Below are 17,583 nucleotides of genomic sequence, written 5' to 3'. Positions count from 1 at the left end.
TACCCCCAACCACGAAGATCGATATCAATCTCCATGATTATTTGCCTCTACGCGACTTGCCACCCCGTCCACGGCCTCGGAAGCTGCTACCACCACTTCCCCCTCCTCTTGGAGGCGGAGGACCGCGGTTTCCATTGAAAGGACGCGACGGTGGCTTTCCCCGAGGCTGGCTAGGGACAAACGTGCTGCTGCTGCCGAACGAAATATTGCCACGACCTCTGCCGCGCGATGGAGGCGGAGGGGGAGGGCGGCGGCCACCACGCGGGGGGAAAGCACCATTGTCACTCTCTGAGGACGGATCTCGTATCTTCGGACCTCGGCGATTTTTACTGCGTGGCGCCCTGGTGGGCGGAGGTGGTTTCGCAGAGACAGGCTTCGTTGAGGGCCCTGTGTTGAGGTTTGTGATGGTGCTGGGGTCAACGCCGCTGAGGGTGAAGGAGGAGTTAGGGAGAGGGTTGCGGTTAGACGGACAATCGCCGATCAAATGGCTTGAGCTAATGCAACGAGCACATGAGAGGGAGACTGTGACACCTGTCGCAGTAGGCTCTTGGAGCGTGGATTTCCACGCGGCACTACAATCAACTTCGACGTGGTTTTGCGAGCCGCAGAGGTCACAGGGGACTTCTGTGGTAGAACCTTTGAGGGGAGAGGAGCACTGGTCTTCTCCGTGGCCTCTTTCCCGACATCGGGGGCACCTTTGCCATGTAGAGCAGGAGGAACTCGTATGTTTATTCCACACACCACAGTGTACACACTAGTAGGTCAGCATTTCCTTAGAAATAACCTGTGGGGCGGAAATATACCTCTTTTGTCGGGCACACCTCGGCCAGATGACCTGATCCTTGACACTCAATGCACACAATAGGAAGCTGGAGATCGATTTCATTGATGTCAAGAGCCCAGTGCACGTATTTTGCCTGCTCCTCAAAGTCTTCCCGGCTCAAATCCACCAAAGCAGTGGGCGCGGTGGGATACTTGCGCGAGAAGCGCTGGAAGGCTTCTTCCTTGGACTCTGCCGGGCCGGAGGTATCCATTCTCTTTGCTGAACCATTGGTCTCACCATTTGTGACTCCATTTGGTTGTACACCATCTGCGAGCAGAGTCTCTGCCGGAGTCGCATCATTTGCGTTCTTCGCGCCAAGGTTCAGCAATATGGAGTCATCGGCTTCGGAGTTTGACGAAATCGAGCCATCCGACTCGCTCTTGGAGTCAACCTCGCCTTCCTCCAATTCACTGCTTGCGTTGGCCTTGTCCTTGTCCGCTGTGGGTTCCTGTGTGTCGCTGACTCCAGAGGAGATAGAGGCACTGCGAGTGCGCCAGTATGTATCATTCACAGCGTTGAATTGATTACTCGTCCCGTTGGACGGGGGGGCCTTCCTCTTTCCAAGCGTTGTGCGAACAGCCGCTTTCTTTCCTTGGTTCCAACTGATCGCAGGCGCAGTGCTTCCTGCATGAGGGTTGGCAGCAGTGGGTTCGGGCGCTTCTGATCCATCCGAGTTGTGCCCAGCGTCTGAGCTAGAACCGGAGCTAGATGTATCGTCCGGATCAACCTCTAAAGGGGTCTCGCTGAAGGAAGCGCCGCGGGGGAAAATCAGTCACATCTTGGCCGCGGGATCGGCTCCGTCGTTGTTTCTTCGTGGGTCGGGAATCGCCATCTTGGGAGTTTCGTGCAGATAATTTGTTTTCCCGCGAGCGCTGGAGACCAACTGATGCTGTCCGAGAATCAGCCTCGTCTCCCGAATTGTCTGCCATGGTGGGCGCGGGCGTGTATGAAATTGGCGTCGGTGTTCCGCGACTTCAAACCAGAGGTTTAAATTTTACGGTTGACGTTACGGACCACTTGCGCAGAGCAGTCGCCATCTGGGAGAGTTCATGCCAAAGATACCACATTGAAGGAGCATCATTGGCTCAAATAGAGCCCAAAAAAAAGTATTCATGAAGTTGAAGTACCCTTGTAGCGTGGAACAAGATCTAAGGCATCGAAGATTACAAGCACACGACCCTCGCGTGAATGTGTACTGTCTGTTATGATGGACTGAATCGGTTCGAGACCACGAACCAGTCCCTAAGATTAGGAAGGTATACCTAAGTAGGTAACTAGCTCACTGCAGGTTCTCATGCATCTGAAGTTAGGGGCACAAAGGTCTTCGGTCTAGGCTATGTCCGGGACGACTCGTGTCGGTTAGGCCACGCTTCAGAAATGGAGTCATGCAGATAAGACATGAATTGCCCCCAAGATTTGACCGTCTCGTCCTTTCGCCTTCTCGCCACCTACTCGGCTAGCCAAATCTAGATCTGTCCCGTGAAGTGTGCAATAGTCTCCAGACTTGGACTGTCCGTGCTGGAGCTGCCCCGTTGCACGTGCCTAGGACTTCCTCGTTCCCCGTCCTCTTTTTTTTTTCCCACCAAACTCCCTTGTTCATTTCCTTCCAGAAGAATTGGAATTGCTTGTTTCAAAGCATCTCAGACTTGATCGCGGCAATTTCGACCCTGCCCCCGTGACTCCGATCCGCCCGACCTTTCTCCAGTTCCGAGATCTGGGCCGTGTGCCACCTTCATCCCCACGCTCCTTTTCCACCACCTCCACGCCTCCCCCTCTCCAGTCAAGCTGGCGACCAACACCTCCAAATCCTCCCTGCTGGTCCCCAGAACCATCTCCTTCCCTCACGAGATGGACGGGCCACAGCGGTTATCCCCAAACACCCAGAAGCAGGGCCGCCGGCGTCGCTCGAGCAGTCTCATCTACCAGGAACCCGCCGAATCTATCGAGCACACAAGCGACCAGGCTGCTCTGCCCAACCTCAATGCGAATTGGGTCAATGCCAAGGGTGAGTTAGACTGGTGCCCCCAATCCCAGGAACTTCCCCGACCGATCCGGTCCGGACACCGTGGACGGGAAACGACCTCAAACAACATGGAACATCTATACTAACTACAAGTGTGTCGCATTTACAGGTGCCTGGACCATTCACTTTGTCTGCATCGCGGCCCTCAAGATCTTCTACGACATCATTCCCGGCGTCTCACAGGAGACCTCGTGGACCCTCACCAACATCAGCTACATGTTCGGCTCCTTCCTCATGTTTCATTGGGTGCGGGGCATCCCTTTCGAGTTCAATGCCGGTGCCTACGACAACCTCAACATGTGGGAGCAGATCGATAACGGCGACCAGTATACCCCGGCCAAAAAAATTCCTCCTCAGCGTGCCCATCGGGCTCTTCCTCCTCAGCACTCACTATACCCACTACGATGTGACCTACTTCATCATCAACTTCCTTGCCACTCTGGCAGTGGTCATTCCCAAACTGCCCTTTGTAGGTGTCTCTTGCATCTGACGCAGCCCATTGACTTTTGCTAACCCAATTTCCAGTCGCATCGGTTGCGAATAGGCCTATTCTCCGACATACCAGAGGAATCATAGGTATTCTTCGTGACTTCTCTTTTTCCTTTTGCTACATTGGCGTCTTTTTTTTGGCCTTCGAGCTCGCTCCTTGTCCTTTGCCTCTCCTTGTTCGCCCGCTTCCTCTTACCGAGGTTTTTGCATTGCGTTGATCCACGGAGTTTTGATCCGTCGTTGGCTGTCGCAAATTTCCTTTCCCTTTTGGCAAATATGACGAACCCACCCTCGACCTACGAGCGACAGAGACCGGTGTTCAAACTCTCTGTCCTTGTCTAGATCTCACACTTTTAAAGCTATGCATATTTTATTCTGCATAATCTCTCGGTTTACCTGTATGGCCTGGCCTGTGGCCCCACTCTAGGCTTTCATTTCCAAATTGTAGATCGCGTAAAGCTGAAGTAACATCCGTAGCCTGACTCTGCAGGGCTTCCAAAGGTCCGAGATCTGATGCTTAGCAAGTCAATGGGTTGGCTTAGCTTATGCGGGGGCATTGCATCATAGCTTAATGAGGCTGTACATGAGTGATTCGCGTGCTCAGAAGCACTTCACGATAGACTTGTTTGGCTCCTATCACTTTATTTGGCTTACGTACACTCCCAATATCATGGACATACATTCTGGAAACTTGAAATAATTTGGTGTCACTACTGGGATCATGTTTGCGAGAAATCACAAATGTTACTGTCACAAATTCTGCTTCTGAATCCCAACGATCAAAAAAGAGACTTCTGTGTTAACAACTCCTGAGTCACTCTAAATGGATTACGCTCCAAACAAGCCCCTCAAATCCTATCTTCCACACTTGCCTCGTGCTCCAGATGCCGTTACTTTGATGTATTGATCTTCCACATCAAGCCACCAAACAAGACGTGACTAAGCAATTATCGATAAGCGCGACAAAAAGACGCGCGACGAGACGAGATGTCGGACCAACATCCAGAGGCCATGGGTCCTCCGGAGGGTATGGCGTATCGCACGCCTGTAGAGCTACCATTCGAGATCGCCCAACATAGCGGAATCTTCTTCGAGGAACAACTGTGTACGTATCCCAGCGCAATTCCCGAGCCCCCGCTAATCCGACTACAGATACCCAAGCATTGACGCTCCTATTCAACACACTCGCCTCTGGGACCTACGCCTCGAAGACAGTGATAGCTCCACTACCTCAGCATCTTGCGCTAGCCTGTACCTTCCTCGTTCACCCGTCGACTACAAACCGTGCCAAGAAACCAGAACAGCAAGAGGCTCCGCAGGTCGCGCTGCGGCTCTTGCGGCTTATCAGTACTTTGCTTACCCCGAAAGATGCTAGGCTTGATCTGGCTTTCAGCTTTAAAAATACTCGATTATCGCGATCAGGAAGACTGCGTCATGCAGACGACACCTCTTCCAGCTCCAATGATGGGTCCCATGATAAGACCCTTTGGCAAAGATTGGACGTGGCAAACGAGTCCTCGCTTTGGTCGCGCGCCGAAGACTTTTGGCATGCTGTTGGATGGACATTTAACTGTTCGGTACTTCATCCCGAGCGGTGGGAGCATTGGCAGATTTGGCTCCGATTCATGTGTGATATACTTCTGGATGACTGGAACCAGCGCGAGCAAGAGTATGAACACCTGCAGGAGAAGACAAGTCAGGAAGAACAAAAAGAAACAACACAGGAGAGAATGACACGAAATGGATCTCGGTCGATCAAGAATGATGACTTAGACATATTCCGTGAAAGCATGTTCTTCCGGTATATTGACTCGGGAACACCTGGAAAAAATCGCCGAATTGTAAGGGCCATCTTTGCAGATGGTAGCACTACCTCGGTCAATGAGTTCCGTCAAGTATTTTCAAGAGAATTGAAAAGTTCCAAATCCAAATCGGCACCAGAAACGGCGAAAAAGCAAAAAAGCGAGGTCAACATTGACGAGGGCAAATATGGCGATTACTTTTCTCAAGATGATTCCGACGAGGAAGGCACCGAAACCACAGACCTAAGCAAATCCAATTCTCGCGCTTCATCTCCCCCAGAAGGCTCCAAGTCCCGACGGTCGAAGCGTACACGACGAGGCACCAGAACTGCAGCAGACGCTACCACCACCGTGCCAGTTCAAGATTCTTCAGACTCAACCACCTTAACCCAGCACAGCGGTGGCGTCTCTACCATGGGCGGGCTTAAATCCCTCGGACTACGCAAGAAACTCCTCGGTCTCCTATCGAAAGTCTCGGAACGACTTGAAGACGATTTCATGCCCGTCTCGGAGCTCTACTACCTCTTCGTCGAAAACATTCGTCCCCTTCCCCTCCCAATCTTCCAAACCTTCGTCAGCCCCTACATCCTCCCCGAACTCCCAGACGACCAACAAACCACCCTCTGTCAAAGTTTACTAGAATTCCTGCGCCAGAGTGGCGCCCCAAGCATGGACGGAGAATGGCTCGACCAAGTCAAGCTGGAAACCTGTTTCCTTCCATTCGCAGCGACGACCTCTAGTGCAGTTGATAACGCCAAGGTGTCTATTACTCTCGAAGCTCTCGTTATTCTACTGGCTAATGGCGATTTATTGACAATGACGCCTGAGTTCAAAGACGCCGTTGAGCGTGGGATTTCGCAGAGGGCTAGCCGGGTTCAGGATGATATGCGACGTAGCATTGCTAGCCGGAATAAGGAGTCGCTTGAGTGGTGCTGGTTGGTGGAGAGTGGGGACAGATTGATGTTCTTGGTTGAGATGCTAGCGTTCAAGGGGTACCCAGCAGAAGCCGGGTTGACGGTTGGCCTTTGTTAACGATATTGACGATATCAATGATTTTTATGATTCTTACTCAAAGCGAGTATCTGCCTTCCTATGCTCTCGTATTCACACTTGGGGTATTCGATAAAACCTTTGAAGTTCTTCAACGTGAGCACAGCGATGCTTTGTTTACGTTTACGGCTAGCTGTGCTACCCTGGATTTAAAGATGTGATGAAATATCTGTCAATTCGCTATCTAGGACCTTACTCATGGCATGAGTAGCCTCGATTCAAGTCAATTGGAATAGAAAAAAAATGCAGATGGGCGGGAATCATCGCACTAAAAAACAATCCACCGCGCCGACGCAAAGAAACAAGAATCAAAAAAAAATGCTTCAGAATGTCCACGTATCAAGAGTCAGTATAAAAGATGAAAACCAACACAAAGGCTTCCTGGCTCAAACAGTTGATACAATATCAAGACCACGCTCCTAAGGCGGAGGTCGAGGCCCAATGATCTGGCGTCTGGCGCCTCCAACGCCCAAGCCATGGCCACCGCGGTTTTGGTTATCACCGCCCAGGTAGCCATACTGGTGAACATCCCAGGACTGGCCTGGGCCTGTGCCAGAGGCGGAATCGGTCAAGCCGCGTTCCGCGGCGGCTTGGGTTTGCTTCTGATTTTCTTCCCATTCACGCTGGCGCTCGCGCTCCCGCTCCATCTCACGTTCCAGAAGGGACTTTGATGCCCAGCCACCGGCTTTAGTCTTTTGCTGAGAGGCGAGACGTCGGCTGTTCTCGGCGTCGACTTCGGAGGTGGTAGAGTAGTCTTGAACGCGATGGGTGGCAGGGGCTGGAGCTGTGGGAGCAGGGTTCGAGGAGAGGTAGCGGTCCACACGATTAGAATCCGTGTTGGCAGAGTAGGATACTGGGTCGGGAAGGGGACGCGGAGGCAGGGGAAGATCTCTGGCTGGTGGCGTGGGCTGAGATGACCTGACGGGCTCCGGGAGCGGACGGCGAGGAGGAGGTGATGCTTGTTCAGCTTGCTCGGATACTTCCTGTGCGGCTGGCATATCCTGATTCTTGATCCATTCTCCGGCGAGCATGCGGCGCTCTTGTTCAAGAGAAGAGAGGTCGTAGCTGGGCTTTGGAGGAACAGGCACAGGGCGATTGGGGTGGCTAGAGTTGCGGGCTACAGCATCTCCGCTCTTCTGGTCTTGAATTCCCTGCCTTTCAGTTTCGTATTGACGCTCACGTTGCTTGGCAAGCTCGAGTTCACGCTCAAGTTCTTTAATGCGGCGGCTCTCTGCTGTCTCTCCGACTGGCTCGGGAGAAGCAGCGGCAGCAACCTGACCCGCCTGATATTGGCTGAGGAATTGGCCGTTGAGACGAGCATCGCTAGCTTTTTTCCGATCTTGACGCTCCCGTTCAAAGCGCTCCTCGGCTTCCTTCTCCTCAGCAGCTCGGCGCTGCTCCTCGGCTTCCCATTGACGCTTCTCCGCGTCCCAACGCCTTTTCTCCTCTTCCATCTCACGACGCTCCTTCTCCCTCTCACGGGCCGTTGCTTCCTCCCATCGTCGCTCTTCCTCGGCTTTAGCTTGAGCCTCCTGCTCTTCAATCTCTCGTTGGTGTGCAAGTGCAGCTTCCTCCCTTCCAGCTTCTTGCTGGCGAATCCGGTCTTCCTCCTCGCGTCTGCGCTTCTCTTTATCGGCGAGGCTGGGGACAGTGGGAGACGATGAGGTTATTTGTCGGCGAGCGCCAAATGCAATTCCTTGGTTACCCTGGCTAGCTCCACCCATATATCCGTATTGATGAATGTTCCAGGCTGGTGCAGTCGAAGATTCGTCTGCCTTCTTACTCCAAGAGCTCATAGATCCACTTCTCTCAGTGTCGCTAACATTGCTGGACGCACGAGCTGATCGATTGTACAACCCTGGGCTTGATGAGCCTGTCACATTTGGGCTGACTATGTTCCGCTTGCTCTGGGGACCAACTGCTCGGGGGAATTTGCTCGGCTGGAGGGCATTCGCCCGTCTGCTAAATGCAGCGAGACACTGGAGGACTTGCGCGGGGTCTTTCGCTTCGTAGAGATCCACGGTCAGGAAGACGTCGTGCGGAGGGAGGCTAAGAGGTGGCATTTGACATGCGCGCAGAAAATGCGAGATATTCTCCATCTGTACAAAAGGCATCGAAGATTGCTTATACCTCACACCGGGTGACACGGCCATGTTGACCAGCCTAAGACAAGGGGTCAGTCCGGGTTCCAACTCCATTGACGCCACTTCATCGCGATCAAGTCTTACTTGCAGAGAGCCGTTCCATCCTTCAAGCCCTCCAGTAGGTCGCTGGATGGTAATTTCTCGCGCAGCATCTCCTCAATCCAATCGCGCACCTCCGCGGCTGCCTGCGGGGTATAGCGGGATAGGCGCATATTGCGCAGGTCTTTGTCAAGAGAGGTAACCGAAGCCATGGTCGGTGTATGATCATGGAAATCCTGTCCCGGCGGTCCGATCGGTCCAATGTATATGAGGGAAGTTGAATTGTTGATTTTCGGTCAGAGGGTATCCCTTTTTATCCGGTGCCTGATCGGCCCCAAGGGTGGGGAAGGGGGGTTGGGTATCAGAGCCGAGAAAGCACGACGTAAGTAACAAGTCGGAAAGAGTGGAACTTTGAAAGGAGTTTCTGTAAATCCCTTGAGGAGAGGGAGTGAGAGAGGAAAGGAATGGAATGCTCGGGACTGTTGATCTCGGCTCCGATGACGTTCCTGATCTTCTCTTCCCGCAACTTTTTCTCCACGCCTCTCCAATATCCTCAACGCCCTCCCCGCAAAAATGGTGAACAGTCTTTGGTTCAAGTGGAAGAGCCTTCGCTTTCCATGGCGCAAAATGTATATTGTCGGTTAGTCGTCTCATTGGAATCTGCGCCCTATGCGCTTTGGAATTCCCCAGCCTTGCTAATCAAGTACCAGGCGAGGACCTCGCCGGAAACACCTTTTGGGTGTTCAAGGATGCAGTAAATACCAACCGAATGCGACGAATCGTGAAATTTGACCCCAGAACACACTATGATGAAGTTAAGGTTACACGTGAGTGTTATTCTAGAGGATCTGCGCCAGGCTTTGGCCTTGCCACCGCAGACTGCATCTTTAATACATAGGGTATTATGCTAACTACAAATTGGATGAAAAGCGCAATGGCACCAATGGCTCCGATACCTTCGCGAACACCCGCCAACACTCGAGGAACAGCGACAAGACCTCATACGCCAGGCCAAAATGAAGAATCTCGCCCGACTCGCCGACGAACGTTGGGCCAGCAAACCCTCCTTTCTGGACAAACCCAAGGCAGAATACAAACAGCCTACACCGCAATATAGTCAGACTACCGCAAGTCCCACCCCCAGTGATGCCCCAACACAGAAAGCTCCGGCACCCGCAGAGCCAACGCCAACGCCAACGCCACCGTCACAGCCTGAACCTACTCCCACCCCGGCTCCTGCTGAGACCAAGTCCAAGAAACCCGAGAACCCATGGGATAAGGCTGTGAATCCCGGCGATGGCTGGCAACCTGAGTCCTGGACCCCGACATCCCGTCGGTGAATAGCGCGGCGATAAAACCTCCTTATCAACATCGCAAATTGACGCGCTGTGATTGGCCGAATCCCACCTCAAGCATGTATCTGACCTTTGACCTTGACCTTATACTGGGCCGATTCCCTTATAAGGGGCTGATTGGTATCTTTTAATCTTTCAATCAGGGATCAGGCTTGTTTAGCCATCATATCTCGAACTCAGATGCCCGCTTGGGCAGTTCCGCAGTTATTTGAGCTGGCGGGGATATGCCGTCAACCTGCCTGCAGCACTGTCTGGATGGGCGCTATTCAATTACCTTGGTCCTATCATGGCTAGTCATGACCATCTTCTGTATATTATTTAGTTTATATCTCATCTCCCGGGAACCTAGACCTGGTGTATTCCTGATGATTCCCCTTATCGATTTTCTATAACATTGTTCTTTATGTCCCACTTCCAGAAGCTTATAGTTTGCAGGCTCTTCTCCCAATCTACAATGGAGAGAACAAGAGATTTTTTCACGCAGCCCGAAGGCCGTTTTTGGAATTTTGAAGATTTTTATCTACCTATGTTAACCCTTTTTCTTCCCTGAACAAATAACAAGATGAATCAATTTTTGTTTTTTGAAGTTGCATTCACTGTTTTCAACAAACATTGTTTTTGGTGTTTTTCAGGCTTTTGTTGTAGGTTGTAACAGTGCAATTGACGTGCAAAATATGCATTTCCACGTGGGGTGGGTTTAAACCTGGCATAACAGTGCAACTCAACGAATAAGAAGAATGCGGCAAATGTTTTTGTGAAAGCTTCCATTTTCGTCGATTTTTGGGTTATTTCTGTCCTTGAATTTGGTTAGCGAAAGGGACCTTTCCTGCTAGTTGGGAGCAGAGCCGGATTTCCAGTGTAAAAGCAAGCGATCGGTGGAGGGAAACTGCAACGGAATTGGATCTGGTCTTCAGATGTAAGCCATCGCGTTACTTGCATCCGAATTTCTGATCGCTCTGTGGTTGTCCGGCTTCTTATCTTTGCCCTCTTTGATTAAGGTGTAGTAATAGAATGCTCGCATGTATCGCCGGGCCCGGTCGCAGTACTTGTCAGCGAGGAAAGCAGGGGTGGCGTAGCCGACAGAGCGGGTACAACGACCCATCATGTAGCAGATCTCATGAGTGAGTTGCTGGAGTGCGTCAGCTGGGTTCGAGTCAGACTTGCTCGATCTGAAAATCTCATCGTGGATTACGATGTAGTGTGCCGGGCGGGCTGAGCCCTGAAGCGGCGCCTGTGCCTGCATGTAGAAGTCCCAATACTTTGGGCGAGTGACGCCGCGGTCAACGACCAAGCCGCTCTTGGGGCCATATCTCTGGTCAGCAAATTGGAACTGAGTCGGGTAGAAGCGCACGTTGTGTCGTTTTCCTGCCACGACGATGGTGATATTCGCACCGTTGCCCCCGTACAGAGAAGTCACGGCCTCCTGAATCTGGGGCAACTCGTCTTTCAGGACCATATTAAATTGGCCGTCACTGACACCATCACGATAGACCAGAATATTGTTGGGAAGAGCCTTGTTACTAGCCTTCCAATGTTGCAGACGACCCAGCATCATCGCCTTGAGACACCCAATTTCCTCTTTGCGGGCCTCCTGCACCGTTACCTCACCAGGCCATTGCCCCATCGACTTGTCCGTGCTAGCGACAATACATGCCATGCTAGGGAATCCTTCGGGGTCCGTCGGAGACGGGTGAGTAACGTCAAGACCAACAACCATGGTTGTACCTCCTTCTATCAAGCGAGGCGCATTTTTGAGCGTCTGATTGTCACCGCCCATTTTTAAGTTGATTTTCATCACATTGTTGGCATTGTACTGCGAATTTTCCGGTCTGCCATGGGTGACGAACTTGCTGTAGAGACAACAATGGGTCATGACTTTCGCCTTGGTCTCACTCCACCATTTGAGGTGGTCGAAGAAGCGTTCTTCGCCTGCAGGAAGCGCGATGACCACCAGGTCGACCGGATTGTTGCGAATATGATCGAACATGAGCTCGAGCTGATTAATCCACTCCGCGGGTGTCCTTCCTATCTGTCTTGTGTGGATACCTCGGTTCCAAGCAGACCACCTCATGCCCAAATTTTTTCCCTCTGCAGCTAGACTGTCAAATGCTTTCTTGACTAAATCCATGTCGATGGAACTAGGTGAGCCCCTGGTATAGACGACGCCCATGCAATTCTTGATTTCGGCAGGTCTGCAAAATTGCTGGCCCCTTAGGTTCCAAGATCCATCCTTCGGCATCAGCGTCTTGGATTTTCCATACTTCAGGATCGGCGGCGGAAGAATGCGTGCGTTCACAGTGATCATTTCAGGTCTGAACTCAGTGTCGATACTCTTCAATGGATTGTCCATTCCCATAATCCTTCGACCGTCCTGCATGATAGACTTGAAGTTATTGGGCGGCTTTCGGCAGCTGAAGTTAATGATATTCTTGCGTTGAATGGCTGCCAGCTCACCCATGAAGCGTTGTCCCGCTGGAACAGTGCAGACATCAATAGGAAGGTAAATCGGGTGAACGAAACTGCCAACATTCACCACAGGCCAGTCGTGGTACTTCAGCTTCAAGTTGTATTCTGCACACTAGTGTTAGCCACGTTTAATTGAATAGAAACCAAAAAGTGTAATGTACATACCCTCCTTGAAGTGTTGAGTGACAGTGATGTATTTTCCAGTAGAAAGAGATTTGCCATTAGCGTCCTTGTCGTATCTGAAGAAAGAAACCTCGTCTGCAGTGGCTCCTATGTTCTCGTTTAGGAAACGGGGAGGATTGGGGTCTGGGACGAGTTTTGCTCTCGTTTTCGGGTGAGTTCCATGTGTTCTTCCATCCTTCTGAGGCCAAGCAAGTCCCCAGATGCTTCTCTGCTTGTGAACCAAGACCCCGCATTCCATGCGTTTTTCAAGATGAGTGACGTCCACGCGAAGTCGATTGATGTATCGATTGAAAAGAACATAGTCCGGGGGTTGATCGGGGTTCATCGCGTTGAAGAGGGTGAGAATGTTGTGCAATGGGCCTTGATGGAAGAATGAGCTGTGATTGACGCCCAAGTTGATAAAGATGTGATTGTCACAAATTCTCGCGCTAGAATTAAAGCCCCGAATGCACTCGATCCCGCCCTGAAGATCAGCGGCCTGTTTTCTCCCGTCGGTCCAGAAAACTTTGTTGCCATTGGAGCTTCTAATGGTCGTCACGCCTGTGTCTCTGAATGGATGAGCGCTCATGAGAATGTTCATGATTTGAAGGAATGATGTTCCATTCGGTGGTTGTGTCCGTACATCGATGTTGTTGAGGGTGCTGACCAGCTCCGATGGGTTGACTTTCTCGGTCAGTCTCAGTTCCACCGAGAACCTTTTGGATGCGTTCAGGTTACCGTCAATGGTGACTTCATAGGGACTGCCCGGTAGCAGATTTTTCATGGCAACGATAACCTGGGCGCCATCAGTGGCGGCGTGGGCCTTTTTGATTGTCTCGTTGCCCATGAGTTCCCTGAAAATCTCCCGATTGAGGCGGGTATTCTGCGGATCTGGTCTGACCCTCACTGTGTAATGAAACCAGTCTGCTCCGTGGAATCTGGCTTGGAAGAGGTTGGCGCGCATGACAACACTTGCCCCTTTAACACCGTATCCAGGCCGAAGAGCGAGTTCTCCTTTTTCAGCTCGTCTGCCTTTATTCTTGGTGATACATTTGTCTTCGAAGGCTTCAATTTCCGGATTAGCAGTAGCGGAAGAGTTGAACATCACGCTATATCAGACCATATTAGAGATACTTCATGATAGAATGATTTTAACAAACTTACTTAGGGTCTTCATCTGGTTCTGGGCGACCTCCACCGCCACCAAAACCACCTCGACCACGTCCGCCTCCACGCCCGCGTTGATTAGACCCACCGTGAGGGAGATTGGAAGAAGGGCCACGGCTGCCACCCCTGTAATCGCTTTGTCCACGACCGGATTGATCACTGCCACGGTAAGAAGGGCCAGCAGAAGAACCACGGCTGCTGCCACGGTCAACACTTCCCTGATTGCCAGAACGGCCACCATGCAAAGGGAAATTGCGGGCGTTGCGATTGCCAGACATCTTTCTTTATTTTCGAAGCAGATTATAGGATAATGTGACGAGGGTCGAAGTGATGGGTCGAGGATTGAAGGAAGTAGGGATCCAGGAATGAGGGAGTAGAGGAGATAAGGTGACGAGGATCGGGTTCTGCGTTACTTTGGGCCACGAAGGCTCGATGCCAGGATCTGGAAAATGGAGGTTAGAGGAAAGGAGATTTTGTTGGGCGGAATCAAGGATAAAAGGTGACGAGGGTTGGATGAAGAGCGTGTTTGGGTGTAAATCTTTGGGGAGCGGGCGTTGCAGGTAAACTAAAGAATCGTCAGTAGCTATTAGTGAAGCCAAAGGTGCAGTGTTGAATTCAATACGTGAGAGATGGTAGGAGAATACGATGATGGGAGTAGACAAGTCATAAGATGTGTGATGAGAAAGGCAGAAAATATATGCAGTATAGCATTGAAAAACGTCTGGAATGCGAGAAGATTGGAGAGGCGCAAAAGAACTTGAGTGATCAAGTCAAGACAAGATCACTGCGACAAACTGGGGGCAGAATACGTTCCACAATGGCAAATTTGGATTGCTGCGTACAAGCCGAATTGTGAAATCTTGTGGTTTCGGAACACCCTGAGAACAGCGACGGCGGGCGAGGATAATAAGGTAAGAATTGAGGTAATAGTGACAGGGAATGAAGAAAATTGTGATAGAAATGACAGAGGCAATATAATATTTTTGAAACGCTGAAACAGCAGTTTGCTTTGCGTGTGGTTCTCACTTACCTCTTCTGAAAGAGCAATCCAGCAATTTAGAAAAAGGTGCGAGTTTAATGGTCATCCATAAAACTCAAGTTTGATAATTGATGTGGAGAAAGAAGAAAGAAGAAAAAAAGGCTTGAAGAGGACAAGAAGTGTTCGGTGCAGCAGGCTGCGAATGTGGATGGAAGAATCGAGAAAGCCTCAAAGCTGGTATCGGCGCATCCCCTGTGAACCGCGTGTATGGGAGAATCTCAAGAATCCATAGTTTGCAGGGGATCTTTGCCTTGGAAATGGGGTAAGTCTGGGTAATTTGGGCCTAATGGGATAACAAAACAGCCGTGGGAGTTGACATCAAATCTTCTGTACGCACCGGTGAAGTGCGGCGATTGCAATTTATCCCGTTTTGAGAGAGATATTCTCGCCCGAAGAAAGCAAAGCACCAGGGCGTTTCGAAAGCTCAGGCGAGGGAGCCTTTGAACTCGTCAGTTTCGAGAGACGAGAGTCGCAGAGTCGGTTTGATAAGGGAGAGGATAATGATTGCTGAAGAAAGAATAGTCTCGTCAAGAGTATTTGTGGGTGTCTGACTGTTGAAGTGAGTGAGATGAGAGAAGGTGGATTCGTGAAGCTGCAGATCACGAGCTTTTAAGAGGAAAATGCGTGGCAATGTTTACTTCATAGCGAAGCTAGTGTCTTAGACAGATGGAAGTGAATGTTCCCGAAATCCAAGTGTTAAACTATGCCCGAGGTGAGGACAGCAGTGAAAGACTCGAAATTGGTGGCTGGTTAGTATGTCGTGAAAGTCGTGGTCACTTAGCTGATCGACAGTTTGAAGAAGAGCAGGCACAAACACAAGCGAGAGGTGAGGGTGAAGATCAAATGCGAACAGGTATCAGATCTTCAAGGCTCCCAAAGTCAGATATCAGAATATCGGAAGTGAATATCGTGTAGGATAATGCTGTAGTTAGCTATACAGTTCCACGAGGAAAGGGGTGGAGATGAGTTGATGATTTTAGACATTGGTGTATATGTCTAGACATTAAAAATACAGTAAATTTTTGTGAGGCATAACCCTGAGATCAAAGCTTGAAAGGTAAAAAAAACAACCAAACACCAAAGGACGACCAGTAGATATTCCCAATGTGATAAAACCCAAACACCGGCTCAATGAACAGACGAATCAAATATAAGAGATTGAAAGACTTAACAAAAGATGGCTTCCAGGGCGTCAACGTCGCCACCAGCCTTGCGCACAGCCTTAAGAGCTGCCTCGCTCAGCTTGCGGCGTCGGTCCTTGGCTTCTTGCTCCCGACGGGCTTTTGTCTTGGAGCTGCCGGAGGGCGCGACACCGCCGAGGATCTTATGGCTGTCATGGGCAGTGAAGTTCACGAAGGAGACGCTAACGGACTTGTTGGAGCCGCGGGGGCTAGTAGAGGACTTGGCCGACTTGGGAGCGTTCATGCTCTGACCCGACAGCTTTCTGCTGTGGGTGCGGCGATGGCCTTTGAGGCTCTTGGGTGAGCTGGCCTTGGGGGAGAGAGATGGAGAGCGGGAAATATTTTGGACTTGAGGAGCGGTGTAAGGAGTCATGAACTTTTGTCCATTTGAGGGCATCATGTTTGATGATGAGAACGAGGATTCGGTGGACATATCGAATGGGGGATCCATCTGGATCATAAGCCCGCCTTGCATCATATCGTTGTGGCTGCCAACGCTTTGCATGCGCTGCGGAGGGGCGGAGTGATATGCAGATGGTTGTTGCGCAACCTTGTTGGGCATGGGGGACCACCAATGGGTCTCAGAACCCTGGAGATCGGGAGTGAAGGAGAGGGTGGAATTAAAGGCATCGGACTGCCATGAGGAGATGGACTGGGGATCTGAAGAGTGAGAGGAAGAAAAGATGTCATCGGCGGAGGGAGGGCTGGAGTTGGTCAAAACCGAGGAGCCGGGATGGCTCATGTAATGCTGCTGATGGCGCGCAAGCGCACCAACGGAAGGAGAGGGCATGGAGACAGCAGGGGACTGATGGAAGAGGTGCGCATCATAGTGAGACATCTCTGCGGGTTCTCCGGTGTGGGTGAGGCTATCGGTATGCATGGTCTCATGCTGGGCGATAACGTCGGAAGGCGGGGGAGACAAGGGGAGGCGATCGGAGCCGGAAAGGTTGAAGCTCTGGACCCTTTGGGCCCAGGCCTCAGGGTATGCCATCCTTCCTTTATGGATAGAAGAGCGCATCAAACTGGGGGAGAAACTTTGCTTGCGCAGGAGCGCACGTCGCTCATTGGGATCGCGATGGCGAATAGACTTGGGAGTGATAAGAGCACTTTTGGAGATAACCTTGCGACGGGGAGTAGCGGGAGGAGTGGAGGGAGAAGAAACAACGTTTGTGGCTGGGCGAGAAGAAACCTCGAAGTTGTTCAGGCCGAGGTCAGAAATGGCAGAGGGGTGGACGGTGTCTTGAAAAGCGAACTGCTCAAGTCCCGGGCCGTCCTGCAGGGACCAGTCTTTAGTCCAAGGTTGCGGTGATTCACGCTTGATAGTGGAGCCGGTCGGGGAGTGGTCGCCACAGTCACTCAATAACGAGTCAAGCGGGAAGAGCTCTTCGTAGTCTTTGTTGCCATCGGAGCTCTCCACATTGACGTACTGGTTGAACAAGTCATCGAACGAGTGGTTGTATGGTTGGGCGAACATTTTGCTTTGTTTTCCGTTTGCGGCCAACAGAGACGAAGTGATGTGATTGGGGAACCAGAGAATCGCAAGATCCTACAGATCTCGGAGATGCCAAGTATGCGAGGATGCGGGTATGCGACGAGTATGCAGTGTATGCAGTGTATGCAAGAGATGCAAAGTCAAAGGATCTGTGTTTGACGGTTTGTCAAAGAGAGAAAACACTGCAGAGTATGCAAAGATAGCAAAGCAAACAAACAGATCGCGTCGACTATTTGAATGTCCGATGGCAGCTCCAGCCTCATCTTTTCTGCATACATTCCAATGCCTCCTCAAGATGGATCAGGAATGCTGTGTGAATGATCCGGTTGGCTCACAGCTTGCTCCGCCGGA

General features: G+C 51.2%; 7 protein-coding genes across 7 annotated transcripts; 3 read left to right on the top strand and 4 right to left on the bottom strand.

The window, feature by feature from the left end:
- Positions 1 to 37: 37 nt before the first annotated feature.
- N7477_009957 (zinc knuckle domain protein) lies at positions 38 to 1,752 on the bottom strand (the record flags this gene model as incomplete). The annotated part of the gene is made up of 3 exons (XM_056971618.1): positions 38 to 754; positions 804 to 1,550; positions 1,600 to 1,752. 3 exons carry the CDS (start codon positions 1,750 to 1,752, stop codon positions 38 to 40), a joined length of 1,617 nt encoding a protein of 538 aa, XP_056818597.1.
- A 919-nt stretch (positions 1,753 to 2,671) lies between these two features.
- On the top strand, positions 2,672 to 3,422 carry N7477_009956 (ORMDL family protein; the record flags this gene model as incomplete). Its single annotated transcript, XM_056971617.1, has 4 exons — positions 2,672 to 2,828; positions 2,956 to 3,172; positions 3,231 to 3,315; positions 3,372 to 3,422. The coding sequence occupies 4 exons, from the start codon at positions 2,672 to 2,674 to the stop codon at positions 3,420 to 3,422; spliced, it is 510 nt and encodes a 169-aa protein (XP_056818596.1).
- Positions 3,423 to 4,322: 900 nt separating this feature from the next.
- N7477_009955 (uncharacterized protein) lies at positions 4,323 to 6,169 on the top strand (the record flags this gene model as incomplete). The annotated part of the gene is made up of 2 exons (XM_056971616.1): positions 4,323 to 4,440; positions 4,488 to 6,169. The coding sequence occupies 2 exons, from the start codon at positions 4,323 to 4,325 to the stop codon at positions 6,167 to 6,169; spliced, it is 1,800 nt and encodes a 599-aa protein (XP_056818595.1).
- Positions 6,170 to 6,606: 437 nt separating this feature from the next.
- Positions 6,607 to 8,582, bottom strand: N7477_009954 (calponin homology domain protein; the record flags this gene model as incomplete). The annotated part of the gene is made up of 2 exons (XM_056971615.1): positions 6,607 to 8,350; positions 8,416 to 8,582. The coding sequence occupies 2 exons, from the start codon at positions 8,580 to 8,582 to the stop codon at positions 6,607 to 6,609; spliced, it is 1,911 nt and encodes a 636-aa protein (XP_056818594.1).
- A 361-nt stretch (positions 8,583 to 8,943) lies between these two features.
- N7477_009953 (uncharacterized protein) lies at positions 8,944 to 9,710 on the top strand (the record flags this gene model as incomplete). Its single annotated transcript, XM_056971614.1, has 3 exons — positions 8,944 to 9,010; positions 9,081 to 9,197; positions 9,301 to 9,710. 3 exons carry the CDS (start codon positions 8,944 to 8,946, stop codon positions 9,708 to 9,710), a joined length of 594 nt encoding a protein of 197 aa, XP_056818593.1.
- Positions 9,711 to 10,635: 925 nt separating this feature from the next.
- On the bottom strand, positions 10,636 to 13,761 carry N7477_009952 (uncharacterized protein; the record flags this gene model as incomplete). The annotated part of the gene is made up of 3 exons (XM_056971613.1): positions 10,636 to 12,296; positions 12,357 to 13,462; positions 13,514 to 13,761. The coding sequence occupies 3 exons, from the start codon at positions 13,759 to 13,761 to the stop codon at positions 10,636 to 10,638; spliced, it is 3,015 nt and encodes a 1,004-aa protein (XP_056818592.1).
- A 1,965-nt stretch (positions 13,762 to 15,726) lies between these two features.
- wetA (developmental regulatory protein WetA) lies at positions 15,727 to 17,214 on the bottom strand (the record flags this gene model as incomplete). The annotated part of the gene is made up of 1 exon (XM_056971612.1): positions 15,727 to 17,214. The coding sequence occupies one exon, from the start codon at positions 17,212 to 17,214 to the stop codon at positions 15,727 to 15,729; it is 1,488 nt and encodes a 495-aa protein (XP_056818591.1).
- Between the last annotated feature and the right edge of the window lie 369 nt (positions 17,215 to 17,583).

The sequence above is a fragment of the Penicillium maclennaniae genome (genome assembly GCF_028827695.1).
Source record: "Penicillium maclennaniae strain IBT 15551 chromosome Unknown utg000008l:1.0-3552695.0:1.0-3555053.0, whole genome shotgun sequence".
Taxonomy (NCBI): Eukaryota; Fungi; Ascomycota; class Eurotiomycetes; order Eurotiales; family Aspergillaceae; genus Penicillium; species Penicillium maclennaniae.
This window is presented reverse-complemented; position numbering and strand designations above follow the sequence as displayed.